The 20652-nt window shown below is 35.3% G+C and overlaps 2 protein-coding genes across 2 annotated transcripts in view; one reads left to right on the top strand and one right to left on the bottom strand.

The window, feature by feature from the left end:
• The window catches only part of LOC107709759 (rab GTPase-binding effector protein 1-like), a 30791-nt gene extending 19778 nt beyond the window's left edge, over positions 1-11013 (bottom strand). Inside the window, exons 1-8 of the mRNA XM_016514366.1 lie at positions 10870-11013; positions 8015-8143; positions 7159-7362; positions 5103-5263; positions 4819-4938; positions 4233-4368; positions 2237-2415; positions 488-598 (exon numbers count right to left, since the gene is read on the bottom strand). Of these exons, the coding sequence (XP_016369852.1) occupies positions 488-598; positions 2237-2415; positions 4233-4368; positions 4819-4938; positions 5103-5263; positions 7159-7362; positions 8015-8143; positions 10870-10915 (1086 nt within the window). The 5' untranslated portion in view covers positions 10916-11013. The remainder of the gene's footprint in view (positions 1-487; positions 599-2236; positions 2416-4232; positions 4369-4818; positions 4939-5102; positions 5264-7158; positions 7363-8014; positions 8144-10869) is intronic.
• Positions 11014-12526: 1513 nt separating this feature from the next.
• The window catches only part of LOC107709761 (SLP adapter and CSK-interacting membrane protein-like), a 10098-nt gene continuing 1972 nt past the window's right edge, over positions 12527-20652 (top strand). The window contains exons 1-6 of the mRNA XM_016514369.1: positions 12527-12892; positions 17272-17311; positions 18099-18179; positions 18286-18397; positions 19332-19392; positions 19473-19555. Coding sequence (XP_016369855.1) covers positions 18286-18397; positions 19332-19392; positions 19473-19555 — 256 coding nt within the window. The 5' untranslated portion in view covers positions 12527-12892; positions 17272-17311; positions 18099-18179. The remainder of the gene's footprint in view (positions 12893-17271; positions 17312-18098; positions 18180-18285; positions 18398-19331; positions 19393-19472; positions 19556-20652) is intronic.

Here is a 20652-nt window from a genome sequence, read left to right on the forward strand (position 1 = left end):
CTGTCCCAGTCGAGTGTTTATTGTCTTTGTTTTATCATTCAAAACGTTTATATGTTCTGTTTACTCAGGTACCGCTATAATAGCATGCCTTTGTCCATATAAGCGATTTCCTGGATGGTCATTCTCTGACTGGATATGTGGATTTTCTGTGTGAGGGCGCCCTCTGGCGTACAGTATGAATGAAACAGACATCATGTGTTTATAGTGCTAATAGCCAATCCATCATTTTTGGGGGAATTTTTATTTATTTATTTTTTTAATAAGTATCGGTTCAGTCACCGGAACCGTTTTAAAAGTATCGATTTGGCACCGGTATTTAAAAAAAAAAAAACGATACCCAACCCTAGCCAAAAATAAGAAATTAATACATTTTAATTACATTCCAAAGATTATTTAAATTCTTATTGTTCAATGCCTTTGATTGCAACCATTTTTGATAGTAATTATATTAAATTATCAAAAAAACACAGAATTACTGTAAAAATACCTCTTCTATGGAGAGTCCGAGCAGAGAGTCTTCCCCTGCTTCTGCATGCTCCGTCCCATCATCCTCACTGGCCTCTTTAGCCTGGCTCAATCTTTCCTTCTCATCCTCTTCCTGACCAAATATTTGCATAAATTTACAGTAAGACTAACCAGATGTCATAGTACTCAGTGTATATATATATATATATATATATATATAATACTCAAAATATTAAATTTTTACAATACTTATACTTTACAATACAATACAATGTTGCTGTCTTTCCATAATAATTTAGAGATTCAACAGACCTATTGATCTGATAGAAGTGAATGGAGGATGCCGTGATCAGAGCTGTTTTTGTGGTGTCTTGGGTTCAGGAATTAAAGTTTTCCGTCGCTACAACGGATTTCCGTCAGTTCATAAAGACAGTTACTTGCTTCATTCCTGAATGATTCAGCCATTTGAACTAATCAATTGAATGAATGATTCAGTGATAAAACCAGTGACTTCCCGCCACCTGCTGGCAGATTTAGTTTCATTTTTAGCATATAATTTCAGTTATTTAAATCAATTAATATTTCTGTATTCAATTTTATATTTAAAACATTAATCTCCACATGAATTAATTTAATTGCACTCATGCCACCTCTAAGCCTCATTAAACGTCTGAAAATGTACCTACAAGCCACTTGTGTTCTTCTGTGCCACCTCTGTAGTACAAATTAATTTATTAATACTAATTTCATATGATTGGTAACTTATTTGTCTTATTCTACTTCTTATTATAGTGACTGTCTTTATGAACTGATGGAAATCCGTCGTAGCGGCTTGGCCTCAGCTCACTAATCAGTCACTAATATTTCTTATAGAAATACTTTTACATTAAATGTTCCCTCCTGGTGGAATGACAGCTGAGAAGCTGAGTCCTTAGTCACCTTCAAGAATCGGCTAAAAACACATCTCTTCCATCTTTACTTTACCTCTAACACTCTCTATTCTAATTCTACTCTTAAAAAAAAACAAACTTGCCCCTTTTAGACTTGCACTTTATTTATTTACTAACTGTACTATTTATTTATTATTTATTAACTGTAACTATTTATTTACTATTTATTATAAATTTACTAATTTATTTTTCTTTAAAAAAAAAAACACTAGCTTCTCTATTCTATCTATTTGCTTTCTTTTATTTATTATACAATTAACAAAAAGCCAAAAAGGCCTCAAACACTAGCTTGCTCTATTCTTTTTCTATTCCATCTGTTTTCTTTTTATTTTATAATTTAAAAAAAAAGAAAAACCTTGCTATGTGTATTGCGTTAGGCTAACTGAGACTTGTCTTTTGTTCATTTTAAATTGCTTCCATTGTCCTCATTTGTAAGTCGCTTTGGATAATAGCATCTGCTAAATGACTAAATGTAAATGTATTACTGAAAAATTAAACGTATTTAAAAATTGGTTTCTGTCGAGTCATGCTGAGCAGCTCCACCCACACTGAAGTCTCTTTGGTATAAACTCCTGCTCCACATTGTTGTGTGTTAAACAAAAATTTTCTGACTGGCAAAGGGTTTTTTGGTGCTTCATGAAGCATTTTAGCTTTTAGTAAGACCAGAAAAAAATTACTTGACACTGAAAGCTTGTTGCTTCAATTGTCTGGTTAGGACACAGTGCAACCAACCAGATCTTTTATACCTACTAAACAGCCTCAATTGAGAATTGCTTTTAGAACAGATTCAATGCTTCCAGTTCATTAAACAACAGAAGTACCTGGTCCCTCTTCTTCATCTCCTCCACCTGCCGCAGCTGCTCGGAGGACAGAACGCTCTCAATGCGCTGCATGTCTCGCATCAGCAGCCGCTGTGACTCCAGGAACTGATCGTTGGCACGTTGCCAAGTGTGTTTCAGCTGATTGTGCTGTTGCCGCTCCAACTCCAGCAGGTGAACCACTGGAAGACAAACCACAATTCAAACTGGACGCCAATCAACTGAAATCAACTGACTACTTACAGGAAATGGGATATAAAGCCCTCTAGCCTATCACGGCTCTACAGTACGAGCATGTCACTCACATTCGCAAGTTAGAGTGAATGTGACAAATAATTTGGTAACTATACAATAAGGTTCCATTTGTTAATTGTTAACTACATGAGTTAAACTTACAATGAAAAATATTTCTAAAGCATTTATTACTCTTAGTTAATGTTCATTCCAACATTTCCTAATACATTATTAAAATGAAAAGTTGTATCTATTAATGTTAGTTAATAGACCGGAGCTAACACGGACTAACAATAAACAGTTGTATTTTTATTAACTAATGTTAACAAAGATTAATAAATACTGTAACAAATGTATTGTTTACTGTTAGTTAATGCATTAAATACAGTTAACACATGGAACCTTATTGTAAAGTGTTACCAAGAATTTTGGTGCACACGTGCGAGTGACAGCTGATCATAACGTATGATGATGAAACACCATCAGCACAATCTAACACATCTAACCTTACAGCAAATATTACATTTGGATTGAGTTTATTACCGTATAAGTAAACAAAAAAAAAGCACGTAAAAGTTTGCTACGGTGTTTGGAACGTTCACACAGGATGCATTTGTTCTCTTTTGTGAGCAACTGACACCATGAATGCTGAGTTTTAAAGACGGGGTCAAGTTAAAAATAGTTTAACTCTTAAAACACGCCTTAAGAACTTGTGTTCTGTTTCGGAACACAAAAACACATCCTGTATGCACTTCCTTATATGACATTAAGGTATAGTGTAGTGCAAACTATAATGCTTGTCAATAACCAAATTAAAAGTCAAAAGTTTTGGATCGTTAAGATTAATGTTAAAAAAAGGAAAGGAAAGAAAAAAGGGAAAATGGTCATATTTAATTATTTTTAAATTACATTATAATTTAAAATAATATTAGGAATAACATTTAAAATAAAGGTCTTCTATTTGAATATATTTTAAAATGTCATTTATTCCTGAAAGCTGAATTTTCAGCAGCCATTACTTCAGTCTTCAGTGTCACATTACCCTTCAGAGATAATTCTAATTTGCTGATTTGGTGCTCAAGAAATGCTTCTTATAATTATGAATTTTGAAAATGGTTATGCTGCTTGATATGATTTAACAAATCTTTAAAGAATTCTTTAATGAAGAAAGTTCAAAAGAACAGCACTTATTTGAAATAGAAACTTTGTAACATTTTTAATGCCTTTACTCTCACTTCTTATCATCTTAATGCATCCTTGCTGAACACAAGTAGTAACTTCTTTATATTATAAAACATTACTAAACCCAAACTAACCCTAAACAATAGAAGAAAAAAATATTTATCCTATATCATATATATCAACTGTATCTTATACCAGTGCCTGCTTGGACATATGCACTAATGTGCAGTTAAAAGCAAGCAAGTAAATAAATAAAATGGTAACACTTTATTTTACAGTCCTGAATCTGATCCTCATGTACATAATATGTACTTATTAAAGTAATTACTATACCTAGGTAATAACTAGGTACTAAACCTAACCCTACCCCATGTAGTTACCTTATATTACTTAGGTAAGTACATGTACGTACACGTACTGTAAAAGTGCAACCAATAAAATAAATAAATAAAACTAGACCTAGCTTGTGGCAACCTGAACTGACCAACCAATCAACCAAAATAAGAACAAAAAGGAAAATTACATACAGTGTTAAAAAACAAACTTCCAGTGTTCTATGAAACTAAAACTTCTAGAAATGTACCTTCATGTAGTTCTTTCCGAAGTTTCTCTGCGTCTTCTTGAAGGACAGATTTCTGGGTGTTGAGGACGGCAACATACATCTCCAAGTCTGTACGGCATGATTTCTCAGCCTTCAGGACGTGATTGAGCTCCTTCACCTGGGAATTAACCAAGCACATGTTCAAACTTTGTTTTCCATGATTAAAAGTAGAAGCACCCATAAACAGAGGCCTTCACACAACCTTTACACCTCAAGAGTCAAACAGCTGACTTAAAATGAACATTTTATGTTTCAAAATAAACTGGCAGACTCATCTACAATCTTTTGACTTTACGACTGAGATGGCTGCTGGATCATTGACTTCTACCAAGTTTTACAAGACTCAACTGATTTATGACTCATTCCTAAGGCCAAAACATAATCAGTCATAATCATAACTAACGGCTGTAATGTTGCACATATTCACCGTTCAATCACTTGGCCAGGTGTGAATTTGTCTATTCAAGAGGTCATAACCACAAGAAAGTAACAAAATGAGTCACATCTAATAATATATCTGAACAAAACGGTCTGGCTCTCAGTTCCACTTTTTTTATGCACGTCTAACCTTCGCTGCCTCGAGTTCCTTAACTCGATCTTCTGAGCTTGACAGTTTGGCCTTCAGCGCTGCAATCTCACTCTCCATTGGCATCACCACCGAGCGTAGCTTCTCTGCGTCCTCCTGAGCCTAGATTAATACAAACCCAAGCTTGCTAAACACACCCAGTACTAACACGATGTAAACACTCTGGCTTTGAGTCACGATTCCGAAAAAATGTCTCTTTCATATCTTTTTCACAGTTCGGGGAAGTAAAATGCTAAAAAGTAGTCAAATCAAAAAGCGAATCTGACCTTCTTCATCTCGTTCTCCAAGTTCTCCTCCTCCTGTCCCTCAGAGAGACGGCGGCGGAGCTCAGCCACCTCTCGCTCCATCCCGTCGCGGTACTGTGTCCAATGAGCGCGCTCCTGCTCCAGCTTCTGCTGGAACTGCAACTTAATTTCCCGCTCTGCATCTAAACACGCACGTCAAGATAAGGATTTATACATCAAACGGGAAGCCTCAGAAACACATTTTACATTCACGGCAGAGATCAAAAGAAATCTTGCTAATCCTTCCTTGTCCAAATAGGGTTTATTTATGACGCTTACGATTTAACAAGGTTTATGCTGAATCTGGACTCGAAGACACACTGCAGATTTCTGTCTGCACTTCTGTCTCTACACATCATGTGTCCCCTGAATTTTAATTTATTAAATATATTGGATAATATAAAAATATATTCAGCGACCAACATGTGTAAAGTGCATTTAACACATTTTACTGGAGATTCAGGCACATAACTAAAAACAAACTCTTATGATCACCAAGTAGGGATGTAACGATTAACTGCGAGCCGGTTGAAAATCGATTCAAATATGTGACGATTCAAATCGGTTGAGATGCTAAACAAATCGCGATACATTTAGGGGTAGGAGTTTATATGAATGCGTAATATATTTTAAATAGTGCTGGGTAACGATTAAATTCTTTTAAAACACGATTAATCACATGATTTTTCTGCGATTAATCGCATTGTTATGCGCAAAATTCTATAATGAAATCAAAAGTACTGTATTGCGCACTTTTATTTTAAAAGTACTGCTGTATGAACAAAAGTGCAATAACATTTGGTTTGTAAACACTTTAAACAAATATGGTGCTTTTTTTACAGCAGTATTCCCTTTACATTGTAGCAGTTAAAATATTTCTTGTAAATCTCAACTTAAACATTAATGTAATCAAATTAAAATCTCCTTTTCATATAACTCGTGTATTCTTGTGATGGTGCGTCTTGACACCGTGTCTACACCGGACGCGAGCGGTGCAGCACGACGCGACAAAATACTATAGAACCCATTATAATCAGTGATGCTGTCTACACTGGATGTGGCACGGCACGACAAATCATACGTGTCATCATTCGTTGCTATCCTATATACCAGATGCGACAGTTGTTGCGCCGCGCCGCAACAGCTAAAGTCTGTCTACAATGACTGGACGCGTCACGCGACAAAGCGACTGTTGCAAATCATTTGAATTTTGTGTCAGTACGTCATAGACAGAACGAGGCAGCAGTTTACTGTCGGGGATTTGTCGTGTCGCGCCGCGTCCAGTGTAGACAGCATCACTGATTATAATGGGTTCTATAGTATTTTGTTAATTGAAGTAAAGCTGAAATAAAATTAAATATAAATACTAGACAAAAAATAAACAACAAATAGAAATACTGTCCTGGCAACTAACTAAGTTGAGGCACTAAAATTACTAACTGGAAACAAATAAAAACTGACAAATAAACAAATGACAACATTACAAAAAAAATTATTAAGAATTAAAATAAGAAAAAACTAATTCAAAATAACAATAAAAATACTATTAGAATATAAATAATACTAAATAACACTTTAAAAAGAACAGCATTTATTTGAAATATAAATATTTTGTATAAAGAATAAAATAAAAGTTTTGCTGAATAAAAGTAGTTCTTTATAAAATAAAAAAAAATAAAAAAGGAAAAAAAAACCTATGTAGAACTAGTGTAGATAATATGAAAAACGGCAATAAATGGTGCCATCTAGAAAGTCTTTAAAATTTTAAGCTATTTAACCCATGGCTTCTTCTTAAAAGCAGTGGTGTGATGGCATTGAAGGTTGCCATCTTTAATTTGTTGCTTGCAAAAAGTGTTTTACTTTTTATTATTACTCAAAGCAATATTAGTTTTGTCACACAGCAGTTCAGTCACCTTCAGGATAGAGATGAATGATTTGGTTACCGTTTCAAACAGCAGAAATAGAACAATAAATAAAAAGCGGTTCTGCGTATCGGTTACCAGACACTTTAGCATGAAAATAATCAGTATCTTATTACCTTTCATAATAGCCTGCAGTGACGCCACCTCCTCCTGCCACTGCTGCTTGACCTGGTCGATGGCTTCCTGCTTTGTGCTCTCAGAGACAGTGGCCACCGCTTTGATGGTCTCCATCTCTGCTTTAGCCTCCTCCAGCTGCGTCTGCACACTGCTCAGCTCTGCCTGGGCCTTCTCCAGTACAGCAGCCTGCCTCTTCAGCTCCTCTGAGATATTTACAGGACAAGAACAAAGGTTTATGTAGAGGAACCAACAGCTTCAGTTCTGTAAGGCCACCAGCATTTGTTTCACTATTACAGCGTGTCCTCACTATGACGTTTCATTAACTTTGACTAATAATTGAACTCCGATTACACCCATATTCATGTATTAAGTATAAATGGAGCCTAGTGTTCAGCCCCCTGCTAACGCTGATAGAAAAGTTTGGAAATGTATCTGGGTTAGTGGTTTCATCCTGCCCCAGGACAGATTCACTGGGAAATAAAGATCTATGACGACTTGTTGTTCAGTCTACTGTATCTATGTGTGCATCCAGGCCCAACGTGTAATGGATGCATTACATGTCTATTGAAAGAATTTGTTTTCCCTTTTAAAACTGCATGTGACGAACTACACTTCTGCTACACCTATGTGAACTAAAGAACAAATAAATAAACAAATTAATTAACAAAAACAGAAATCAAAAACTAAATAATAATAATAATAAAAACACAAAAAGAATAAAAACAGTCAAGCAAGCAAAACTAAAAATAAGCAATTTTTTAAAATGAACTAAAACTAAAACAAACAAAACAAATACATCTCTCTTTTTTCTGTATCTTACTGGTCCATCAGCAAATATTGTAAACCATACATTACCTTCTTTAGACAGATAGAGTTCCTTAAACTTGGCCCGCTTCTGGTTGAACTCCATCTCCAGCTGTTGTTTGAGCTTCAGGAAGTCAGTTCGATCCTGCTCCTGCTCAGCCACGCGCTGCTGCAGAACCCCTGCCGGAGCAATCAAACATCCATCAGTGCCACACTGTAGGGCTGCATTATATATCGTATCAGCATCGATATCGCGATGTGCGCTTCCACGATAGTCACATCGCAGTAGATTTTTTAATGCCACATTTCAACAATTAATGCATTCTTGCTTAATGATTCATTTAAAAAAAAAAAAGAAAAATCAAACTGACCCCAAACTTTTGAGCTGTAGTGTACTTGTACTAATTTCAAGCATATAAAACTTTAGGCCAAAAAAATAAGCAAAAATAATAGCTCACATTCTCTTCAGTTCTCTTGAGTTCACATGTTGGAGTTTTATTTGGGACAGTTTTATTTGATTTGATTCTCATTCACTAATCAAACATGTCACAGCCCTCTTTTGCTATTTGGACCTTTACTAAACTACTTTGACTTCTTACTGAGGTTCGGAGGCTTTTAAAGTGTTACAAAATATCACGTCAAAGACAACAACTAGTATGACCCCCACAAAACATTTTAGACCTAGACTTGTGCCTGTATACGGTAATGCGATATATCACGGTAATGAATATGCACGATATTGTTATTGTGGGCACTTCTAAATACCGTGAATAATTATTTATTACAAATTATTCCGAATTTTGAATGCATTTTAAGAATACTTTTCCCATCAACTGGTCAAAATGCACAACACCGCTGTATGCTGCATGAATGTTATAAGAAAAATGTTATTAAACCTCTTATACTGTATTATGACAGCACTTTTTAAAACTAAATTTCAACATCGTGATAATACAGCATACCGTGATAAAAGCATTAGCAATTAATCGCAACATGAAAATTTGATACCGGCATATCCCTATTTAGACCTCACAATTACATTATTTTGAAAAAATAGTAATAATCATAATAAAATAAAAATGAATATACAGAAACACATCTATGATAGAAATGACTATATGAACGATATGATGTTTTTCTCTTTATATATTCTTCAGTAGCACTGATGCTTGATTGAAGCAGAGCCACAGATGATGTGAATAAAGCTTCAGCTTGATTAATAGCCATTAAGCCAGCTGGCAGATTCATTTAAAGAACATCAGCCTACAGGGGAAGAAAAAAAACGCTTTCTTCAATGAAGATCCTTACATCATTCTAGACAAGCAGTATTTCATCAAAGTAAACAAGTACAGACTTGCCAAGTCCAAGCCAGAGCAGTCACATAGGTCAGTCAACCCCGAATATGTCATGATAGATCATACATCTCTATTGCTGGTTTTTACATTAATTAGGACTAAATACAAGTTTTTACTAACGCATATGCATTACAAAGTGCAGCAAAGGACGATTGTAAAGGACGACTACACCCAAAGCAACCACAGGCCTTCAGGGATGACAGATGGCTGTGTTATGAACTCAACCTACAACAAAAATGTAGCTCAACGGGACTGAAGCAGCACGTGCGTAGACTTAAAACTTGAAAATAATTGTTTCCATAAAATGTCATTTGAGTCATACCTGATAATAATAAAGGAATTCTTCACACACACAAAGAAAATTTGCTCACTATCAGGCCATCCAAAATGTAGATGAATTAGATTCTTCATTTATGACCGATTTGAAGTAATTTAGCATTACATTACTTCCTCATCAATGGATCCTCTGCAGTGAATGGGTGCCGTCAGAATGAATCCAAACAGCTGATAAAAACATCATGATAATCCACATGACTCCAGTACAACAACTAAAGTCTAGTTAGGGGGAAAAAACCTGAGTGTTTGTCATTTTTAAAAAGCCATTAAGACATTTTAACTTCAAAACATTGCTTGTGGCTAAAATACACGTCCTATATAATATTGATCAAACACTCTTTACAAAAGCTAAAACAGTCCAAAACAGTTGTAAACAAATATTGTGGATGGATTTTGATGTGAGGACAAGGTTGGATGGACTTTTCCACTGACGGAAGCATTATGGATAATGGATTAATATGTATGTTGTCCAGTAGCAACTGTTTAAAGTCTTAATAATGGATTTATTTCTTACAAATATGCAGCTTTTCACCTCCCAAGATGTGAATTGATGGACTGGAGTTGTTTGGATTACTTGCTGATTAAAAACATCACAAAAATTCACAAATCTCATTCTGACGGCACCCATTCACTGCAGAGGATTCAATGGTGAGCAAGTGATGCAATGCTAAATTTTTCCAAATCTGTTCAAGAAACAAACTCATCTACGTTACATATTGTGGCCAGAAGGTGAACTAATTTTGGTGAACTATTCCTTTAACACATTGCCAGGGGCGTATTTACTATCTACACAAAAGACAAAGAAGATGCATGCGAATCATACCATCTGAACAACGTTACAAACAAAAACATGTAGACATGATAAAAAACGAACCCGTCTGTCCTGATACTCTTAAAACACTTTCAGTGTCCAGCTGTCATCTGCTGATCACACTGGGTGCAACTTCATCATGTTGACCATATAATAAACACGCTTTAGTGTACTTGAAGACCAGCATATCCAATGCTTTGTGCAAGAAGCGTTCCGTCAGAAGCATCGACGCATATCAAGCATTAAAGCATCACATGACTGTTTTAATAAATAGGCACACAGAGGTGTATCTGTCAGCCGGTTGACTGTTGCTTGCTAATCCGTGGACGAACGGGCCCGCAGGCCTTCAACGAGCACAGCTAAATCAGCACGACAAACCTCTCCTTGTGATGAAAAATGCTTACCGTCTTGTTGAGGCGGCTGGGTGGGTCCCGAGGCCTGCTCGGACATGGTTTCCCGGGGCTGAGTTTAGAAAAGCGGCTCTCTGAAGGAAAGCGAGGAGCGCTCAGCAGAACAGACTACTAGTAGACACTGAGCAACGTCATTGTAGAAATAACACGCACTGCGCATGCGCGCACCGAATGGGCGGAGCTGTCTTCAGTAAACGATAAATTCATGATTAATAAACAACACAGAAAGACTTGAATTTGACATTTTGTTTGCGTTATCTATATTTATTTATTTTATTAATGCAATTTTATTTATGCTGTTTGTTTTGTATATGTGTCTCGTTTATTAGGCTATTCATTAGATTTTCCATTTTAATAAATTAATTAATGAATATTTCACCGAATACACCACAAGAATAAATGCACACACAATAATAATAATAATTATTATTATTAACAAATAAATAAATAAAAAAAGATCAGTAAATTTTTCACGGCATCATACTACAATAAACACAACCAAACAACCAAAACTTACCACAATAAATAAATAAATAAACAAATAAATAAATGCATAAATTCATGAATAATTCACTGAATTTACATCACCCACTATACCATAATAAACAAACAAACAAATCAACCAACAAAAAATGCTGAATGCACAGAATACCCACTACTCCACAATAAGTAAGCAAGTAAGTAAGTAATTAAGTAAATAAATATATAATCAATCTCAGGAACAATTCACTAAAACTTAGTGGCCGGACACACTATTACATTTTATTTGTATTGTATGTGTCTCATTGGCACTTCTAATTAGATGCTATTACATTTTAAAGTGCCCATAATCAGATTACAGTTGCTAATTTATAGATTACATCATTACATATTATTTACACAATGGCAGTAAATTATTCATAATGTATCGATTCACCCTAATTCTTTTTTTTTTCTTTCTTAAATTTCTTTAAATTGTTTCACAAACAGTTTTATTTGCCATTTTATGATTTGATTATAGTTATTTGCTTTTAATTAGAGATGTCTTCGAGTTTGAGGGGGGGCAAACCGAACCGGACGATTTGGTCAGTCGCACTTTTAAACAAATTTTAGTTTTGCTATAGAAAATCTACAAATTCACACTCTGATTACATAGAGCAGCAGAAGGAAGCTCGTGAGGTTGTCATGGCAACCTGATACACTGCACGCGAATTATTATTTAATTATTTTGCCACCGTTTGCCACACTAAACTTAGCAATAAACACATTGAAAATAATACACAAACATGTCTGTCAAAACGATCTCAAAGGAGGCTTTTATTAAGCAAATGATTACAGTTGCTAATTTATAGATTACATCATTACATATTATTTACACAATGGCAGTAAATTATTCATAATGTATCGATTCACCCTAATTCTTTTTTTTTTCTTTCTTAAATTTCTTTAAATTGTTTCACAAACAGTTTTATTTGCCATTTTATGATTTGATTATAGTTATTTGCTTTTCATCGCATGGTCAAAAGCAATAGGTCAATATTATTAAATTGCAGACAAATATTTTGAATAGCTAGGCTGGCTTGTACACTATATTGGCAAAAGTATTGGGACACCCCCTTCTAATGAACAGGTTTAACCTTTTTTTTTCCAACCATTTCCGGGTCGGGAACGCTGTGCGCGTCTGGCTGCCGCTCCGTAGTCCGTACATGGACTGATTTTTCTGTACTTTTCCACCCCTCTGTTGGACTATTTTCGTTTCGTTACTCCACCACTTATTGGCGTTTTGGGACTCGTCTTTGGGCTTGAAAACTGCTACTGTTGTGCTGTTTTCCTTCTAGTTTGCTGGTTCGTGATGTGACGTTCAGACTTGGCTAACGTGGGTTCGCTCTGGCTGGCATTACTTGTTCAGTACCATCGTGCCTTAGACATGCCATCACGTCTTACCTGTGTTGTGGATTAAAATTGGAAATACTGTCCCCGGGCATTCTCGCAGCTGTTATGTACTTCCCCTGGATTAAACTAAACTGCGTCTGATTTGGTGAGTGACTGAACTATGATCTTTTTCTTCGTTCGATGGGCTTTGTTGTCCTCTCTATGGTCTATCGTCACCTTGAATAGTGAACGATACTCCAGTGTCTATGTATCGCACGCCATCATCATGCGAATTCAATATACAACTTCAGAACTTCTGCATATGAACAATCGCTCTGAAACTCACCTGGCACCTGACGTCTACTCAGCGTGCGCTGAGTTGGGGATTATCCGCAGCCCGCGATATGTTCACCGGGGAGTTCGCCTGTCACAGAAAACTATCATCACTTCATCGGGATCTATACCATCTATACCTTCCACTGCCAGACGGACCCGGCGTCGGGAAACATCTCAGCGAGGCGTAAATACTTGTTATACTTGTTATCTATCTAAGTTGTCCACGTACTCTGTGAAAGAGCAAGACAACAAAACGGTGCTAATAAAATCAGCGCTGATAAATGCAAGATCAGTAGTGAACAAGACATTTTTACTAAATGACTTTTTTTCATCAAAAAATTTGGATTTCATGTTTATTACCGAAACTTGGCTCACTGAAAATGATCTAAGCCCCTTTTCAGAACTTACCCCCATGAACTGTGGCTTTTTCAGCTGCCCCAGAAAGTCAAGGAAAGGTGGTGGAATTGCTGTTATTTTTAAAAAGATGTTTAAGTGCAGGCTTTTATTAGTAGATAGTTACCACAGTTTTGAGGCTATGTTATGCAAAGTTGAATCCCTAGGTTCTCTGCTCATTGCAGTGATATATAGACCACCAAACTCTAAAACTGAGAGTAGACAATATGCAGAAACAAGCACACTTCCAGCTAACAAAAATATGTTATAAGAACGTTTTGCTAACATTCTCGTTCATAACATATTACTGTCAGGGATGAGGAGAGGACTCAATTGCAGGAGGAATTAGGGCTTTTATTAAAAACAAAATAAAACAAAACAAACAGACAGAAACTACCCCGTAGAGGAAACCGACTTGCAAGGCAAGGCCAGGCAAGAGAGCGGACGCTCCCACAACAAAACAGAACATGGAGCGCGAGTGTCCGACCCCCGACACCAAACTGAAACGGAGTCTGAACAAGACATGAGTGCCGGGATCCGAACACCACGCTCCAACATGAAACAAAGCACGCAGACAAGAGAGCGCACGGATCGAGCACACTCGAAGCCGCGCGCTCACATGAACACACGACAGAACCCTAACTATTTATTTATTTATTTATTTATGTGTGTATGTATTATTATTATTATTATTATTATTATTACAGAAAGTTTTTTCTGCTTATGCGAATGTTTAAGGAACAATAAATTTGATCATTTTGCAAACATTGTGGGAGTGTTACTCTTGAATGTTCTCTGAAACAAGAACAAAAATATTTTGGAAAAAAACGTTCCACGAACGATCTATAAATGTATACATAATAATGCATATAATTAATAATAATATGATATAAATCATGTTTTTGTAGGCCTACTAGCCTACTGTTTTGAGAACATTATTAAAGACCAGATAACTTTGAACGAACATTCTATCAATGTTACTGGAATAACGTTTGTTCACAACCAGGACGTTAGTCAAAGTTCTGAAAATGTTCCCTGCTAGCTGGACTCCTACGTCTACAATCTCGATCCCTAATTTAAATGTAAAGTTTTATATAAAGATTTTACTCAAAGAAGAGCAAAGGAAAGGGGTACGGTGTTTTATTGCCAGTATGTGTGTGTTCATGTTAATGTATAGACATTCACAAAAAAATAACATTTTAATTCAATGTCTTAATGGTAAATATCAGCAATAATACGATGCAGCCTGTCCGGTTCCAAAACCCACTTTCTTGTAGTTATTATGAGTGACCACGAGAGGCCGCTGTGTCCCAATTTGTACTGCTGTGAGAGTCTGTGCTGAAAGAGTGACGCATTAATCGAGACCTCGCATTGTCTCCATAACTTGGGATATGCTCACTACAATATGTTTGAGAGGCTATTAGGAAGCATATAAGCGAAGCCAATGGATTGTTCCTCAAACTGACATCTGATGTGTGTGTTGGTGTACGTTTATGCATGTGATTGTTTCTGTGTCAACAAGTAGGACCCTGGGTCACATTTTTGTCTAAAGAGGAGTGGGAAACATCAGAGTGCAGTGTGTTTTCAGTGTGTGTGTGTGTGTGTGTGTGTGTGCATTGTGAAATCACAGGTCTTATACGAACACATGGGCCATCTGTGGAATTTATAGGCCTGCTTTTGGTATCTGTGGTCAGCGAGCTTCTGTTCTATTCAACAATCACCCATTATAGAACTGTCACATTACTCTGCATTAATCTTCACCTACTCATCCTTCATCTGCGGGTTGTCCCACTCTTATTCCATCATATGCCTTCCGCCCTCACACTCTCACCATCTTACTGTACATTATTTTACGTTAGAATGTGTTTGTGTGTTAGAACAGCATGTGCCACTCTCGTATGTTAATGAGTGAGATCATGTGTGACCTCAAGGCCCCGGATCAGTAGATTATGGCTGAGCTAAAAGTCTGCCCCCTATCACTTTCATTTTATTTCATTGCTCTTGAGATAATGGCAATTCCTTAATAAAGTGCAGAAGATTTTAGTTCTTCATATAGAGTTTCTTTTTTGTCAACCGCAGATTGACAAATACAGTGATTTCTTGGGGCATCTTCAGTTAAAAAAAACACTCCCATGTTAGAAATCTGGGGGTCATTTTTGATTCAGATCTGAAGTTTGACAAACAAATAAATTCGGTGGTCAGGGCCAGCTTTTTCCAGCTAAAGCGACTTCGAAAGTTAAAGCACCTACTTACTTTTAGGGATTTGGAGACCGTTATTCACGCTTTTATTTCCTCAAGGCTTGATTACTGCAATGCCTTGTATGCTGGAATCAATCAGTCATCACTCGCACGACTACAGATTGTCCAAAATGCTGCAGTACGTTTCCTGACTGGGACAAAAAAGAGGGAACATATTTCACCTGTTCAAGCCTCTCTCCATTGGCTACCTGTGAGACAAAGAATTGATTTTAAGGTTTTAACTTACGTGTTCAAAGCACTGCATGGACTTGCCCCCATTTATATATCAGAATTTTAAGTTTTTATTCTCCTCAGAGATCACTCAGATCTTCAGTCCAGTTGTTTCTGAATGTCCCGAAATCTCGTTTGAAAACCAAGGGAGACAGGTCTTTTTCAGTCTATGCTCCTAACCTTTGGAACACACTACCCTTAACGATTAGAGCTTCTCCTACATTAAGCGTTTTCAAAGCATCAATTAAAACCTATCTTTTTTCACAGGCTTACTCATAATTTGGTTCATTTGTATGTACCTCTTAAATGCTAGGGGTTGCAGTTTTTGTGATGTACCAGATTGTGACTGCTTTTTACATTTATACAATTTTGTTTTAAGTAAATGGATTGTTTACTTGTTACGTTTTGTTTTCTATGTGTGTTTTGTTTTGCTTGTGAAGCACTTTGGTCAACATCTACGTTGTTTTAATTTGCAATATAAATAAACTTTGACCTTGACCTTGACCTTGACTACTTTAGTAATTTCTAATTTTTAGTTTAAAAAAAGCTTTGTGTGCTTCTAATTTTATACCAATAGTTTTAACAGGACCATTTTCTATTCTAACACAACAATGCCTCTGTGTATAAGGCAAGGTAAAAAAAAGAAAGAAAAAGATTGATTCAGTCAGTGTGGAAGAACTTGGCTGGTTTGCAGAAAGCCAAGTACTAATCCCAGCTGAACACCTCTGGTGTGACTTTAAATGTTTTTTTTTTTCGTAGTTTTATTGAGTTTTCCCAATACTTTGGGCAATATAGTGTATGTTTGGTGCGGTAGGGGGCCCAACCTCATGTTCTTTCATCGGCCCAAAATTGCTAGCGACGCCCCTGCACACAGCACACTAAAAACGGTGGATTCTAACAATAATAAATTGACCATAATATATAAATAAACTCATGAATATTTCACCAGATCTTGTGGTGGCCACACCCACTGTACCACAAATAAATAAACAAACAAATCCCTGAGACCACACCTAATATAAACATATAGAAGCCCCACTTTGAGCTGACAGTGAATTTCGTGCTTGGATTCAGATCTCTGCAGAATAGCAGAAGTTCTATTCCTGTTATAGGCTATACCATCCCTCAGTCTCTCTCTCTCTCTCTCTCTCTCATTCAACTCCCCACAGCACACTAAAAACACACAAAGTCGATGTACAATTGCCTGACAACACACTGAGTCACACAGACCTACAGCTTATGTAGAAGGACTGGTGGGTGGAGAGAGGCTGGAAGTTCTGAAGAATTTAATCATTTATTTACATTTCCCAGATGTATGTGACACTTCTGTAATTGCCATTTTTACAGAACATGTACAAGACTGATGTGATCTACACTGAAGACAAAGGTAATTATGTTTTTTCTTATTTTCATTTTCACAAACACATAAACAGCCGTTATAAAACAGTTGAGTTTTTATAATGAAAAAATGTAATAAATTAAAATCAAGTGTAGATTATAAATTAATAGCAATTTCAGTGTGATTTAGAATACAGAAAAAACATCACTACAATAATTTATTGGTTATTGAAGTTTGTCAATCTGAAAAGCTCCTTTATATTATTAAAACCAATCTAAGATCTGAGATCCATGCAGTGAATTATCTACAATATTTCCGTTGCATTATACAATATTCCTTTACAACGTTATTAACTGTTTTAACGTTTTGGATTGTGTGAATCTGCACTTTACCAACTGAGAATGATTCAATGAATAATGGTCTATTTTCTAATTCTGTTTGTGAAAATATTGTACATTATTAAAATCATCAAAATACTAAACTATTAAAATAAATGAATTCCAAAACTGAGAAGGTCAGCTGAGTAGGACGCATTAGGTCGCATCGCATAAGCCAGTGCTAATAAAAGAATGATGCAGGAAGTCAGTTAATCATGTGTAAAGCTTGGTCTCTTGCAGGATGAGTGCTGTGTGCATGATAGAGCTAGAGAGACATTGTTTATGCCATAGCGATAAATCTGAAATATCACAAATGAAACCGACTGTATTCATTACCACATAGGGATTCGTTTTCTGTCATTACGAAATAGCTTTTGAAAGCATATTAAAATAGCAAAATAGTTATTGAAAGCATGTTTTGGAAGCATATTAAAACTGGGTTAACATTCTCCACCCAGGAAACACAGCTGACTGGAAAATAAGAAACTTCAAGCATGTGCCTGAACAGTTCTGAAAAGAAGAAGTAGCAGGAGTTTCAAGTTAGTGCGTTAGAGATGTTATTTATCATAATGAGGAACAAAATATGCTAATCTAATAGTGATATATCATAGAATCTAAACATTTTCTATATGTTTCATTTCACAGATGGAGTCTTTACGTCAGTATTTCTGGACAGCATTACTGCTGGCCATCATTCTGGTCTCTCTGGTGATAGTAATGATTTTCATAATCATCAATGTTTGCATCAGTAAAAGAGGTAAAATACGTCTGTTGAACAGGAGTTAATTATCACACTTTTTACTGCAGTAAATATAAATAATACTTCCACTGTTATTGGCTAGGAAATGGTCATTCATTTAGATCAGTTTAGTTCATTTAACACCCATTTAACTTAAAAAAAGAAGGAATTCACAAAACATTAATATAATATAAAAGGGTTTTGAACTAAATGTTTGAAACTCAAATACAGCTGCAGAAAACAACCTTCTGTGTCATTTCACGTAACCAGAGCCGGACAGTAGTGAAGTATTTTTACTCCGCTGTAAAAGTACTTTTCAGGTGTCTGTACTTTATCAGAGTGTTTTTCTTTAGAAAACTTTACTTCACAACATTCCAAAGCATAATATTGTACTTTTTACTGCACTACGTTTCATATTAAATATCATTTAATACTTAATTACATTAGAAATCTAATACTTTCTTACTTTTACTCAAGTAAAATTAATTCAAAGATTTACTTGAGTACAAAAAAGTACTACATTTTTTAATGTTCTTAAGTATTAAAGGTAAAACAAACAACAACTTTTATTTATGAAATGAAGTGCAGTAAAAAGTATGACATTATGCTTTGGAATGTAGAGAAGTAAAGTTTTCCAAAGAAAAACACTCTGATAAACTAGACATTATGCTTTGGAATGTAGAGAAGTAAAGTTTTCCAAAGAAAAACATTCTGATAAACTACAGATACTTTTTAAATTTACTTGAGCAAAGTAAAAATACTTCACTACTGTCCGCCTCAGCACGTAACTGGACTCAAAATCATAGTTACTGAAAAATAGGCTTTGTGACCTCTGCCACATTTGACTAGTCATTATAATAGCAGTTTGATTGTTGTATACCACTTTTGTTTGATTCATTTTATTTACCATTTTTTATTTCAATCATTCAATCTTTGCTTCCTCTTTTTCTAGCTGCTTGGTACAGTACACAAGCAAAACCAAATCATTACGGTGACACAAATTTAAAAAAACAGTAAGTCTGTCAAGCTTATATAAGACTAGATGCTTACTACACAAAAATGTGTTTACAATAAATTACTTTTTTCATTACAGGAACAACCAAGTTCATCATAAAGAGCTTGAGATGGAGAAACCACCTTTACCTCCCAGAGATCAGTTCAAATCCATGGAATCTGGTCAGTTTTGTTTTTATATATTCTCATAGATGTGCTCATTTACCTCACTCTACAGCGCCGCAATGACATACCCACTTCCTTTCAGTTTCTTTTAGAAGCAAAAATATTAATAAAGAACATAAATAAAAAGCGTTTCTTGAACTCAAGGTCATCTATATGCTGCTTACTCCTTAACTTTGACAAAATTATCTTTAAACAGCTATAAATAGGCCTATTTAAAATGAGTGCTGTCAAACTCGCGATTAATCGCATCTGAAATAAAAGTTTTTGTTTACATAATATATGTGTGAACTGTGTATATTTATTACGTATATATATATGCACACACATACATGCACATATTTCCGAAAAAATATGAATATTTTCAAAATATATACTGTATGTATGTGTAGTTATTTTTATTTTTTTATTTAGTCATTTATCAGATGCTTTTATCCAAAGCGACTTACAAATGAGGACAACAGAAGCAATCAATTTTAGTATTAAAACAACTAAAAACAGATCCAAAACTAAAAGCTAAAACTTTATAAATACTACCTATACACATTTTTTTAAATAAAGAGATTAAATAAAAATGACAAATGCAAACAACAACATTTCAAAATTTAACATTGAAATGAAAAACAAAAAATAAAGCTCAAAACAATTCAAAATATTAAAGAGCAAAAGGTATAAGAGTATAATAATGATTCTAACATAACACTAAGCCAAACACCAAAAATAAACAACTACATATGTGTACACTTATCCTTTGCCGGATAATATATATAATATATATTATATATACATAATAAATATACACAGTACACACACATATATTATGTAAACAAAAACTTTTATTTTTTTTAATGCGATTTTGACGGCACTATTTAAAATGGTCCGTTTCTCCAGGAAAACTGATCAAAATATTGATGGCTTAAGTTGCACTCAATTGCTTGTCAGCGTAGTGCCATATTTCATTTTTTTAAAGGAATAAAAATGAGGCAGTGAGGGACAGAACTGCAGTACATTTACTACTATTATTTAAACATCTTTCTGAAAAAACTTTCACTAGACAAAACCTGGCAAAAATGACACGATCTAGGACTATAGTGTGT

Source organism: Sinocyclocheilus rhinocerous, unplaced genomic scaffold (genome assembly GCF_001515625.1).
Source record: "Sinocyclocheilus rhinocerous isolate Xijiao unplaced genomic scaffold, SAMN03320098_v1.1 scaffold896, whole genome shotgun sequence".
NCBI classification, from domain to species: Eukaryota; Metazoa; Chordata; class Actinopteri; order Cypriniformes; family Cyprinidae; genus Sinocyclocheilus; species Sinocyclocheilus rhinocerous.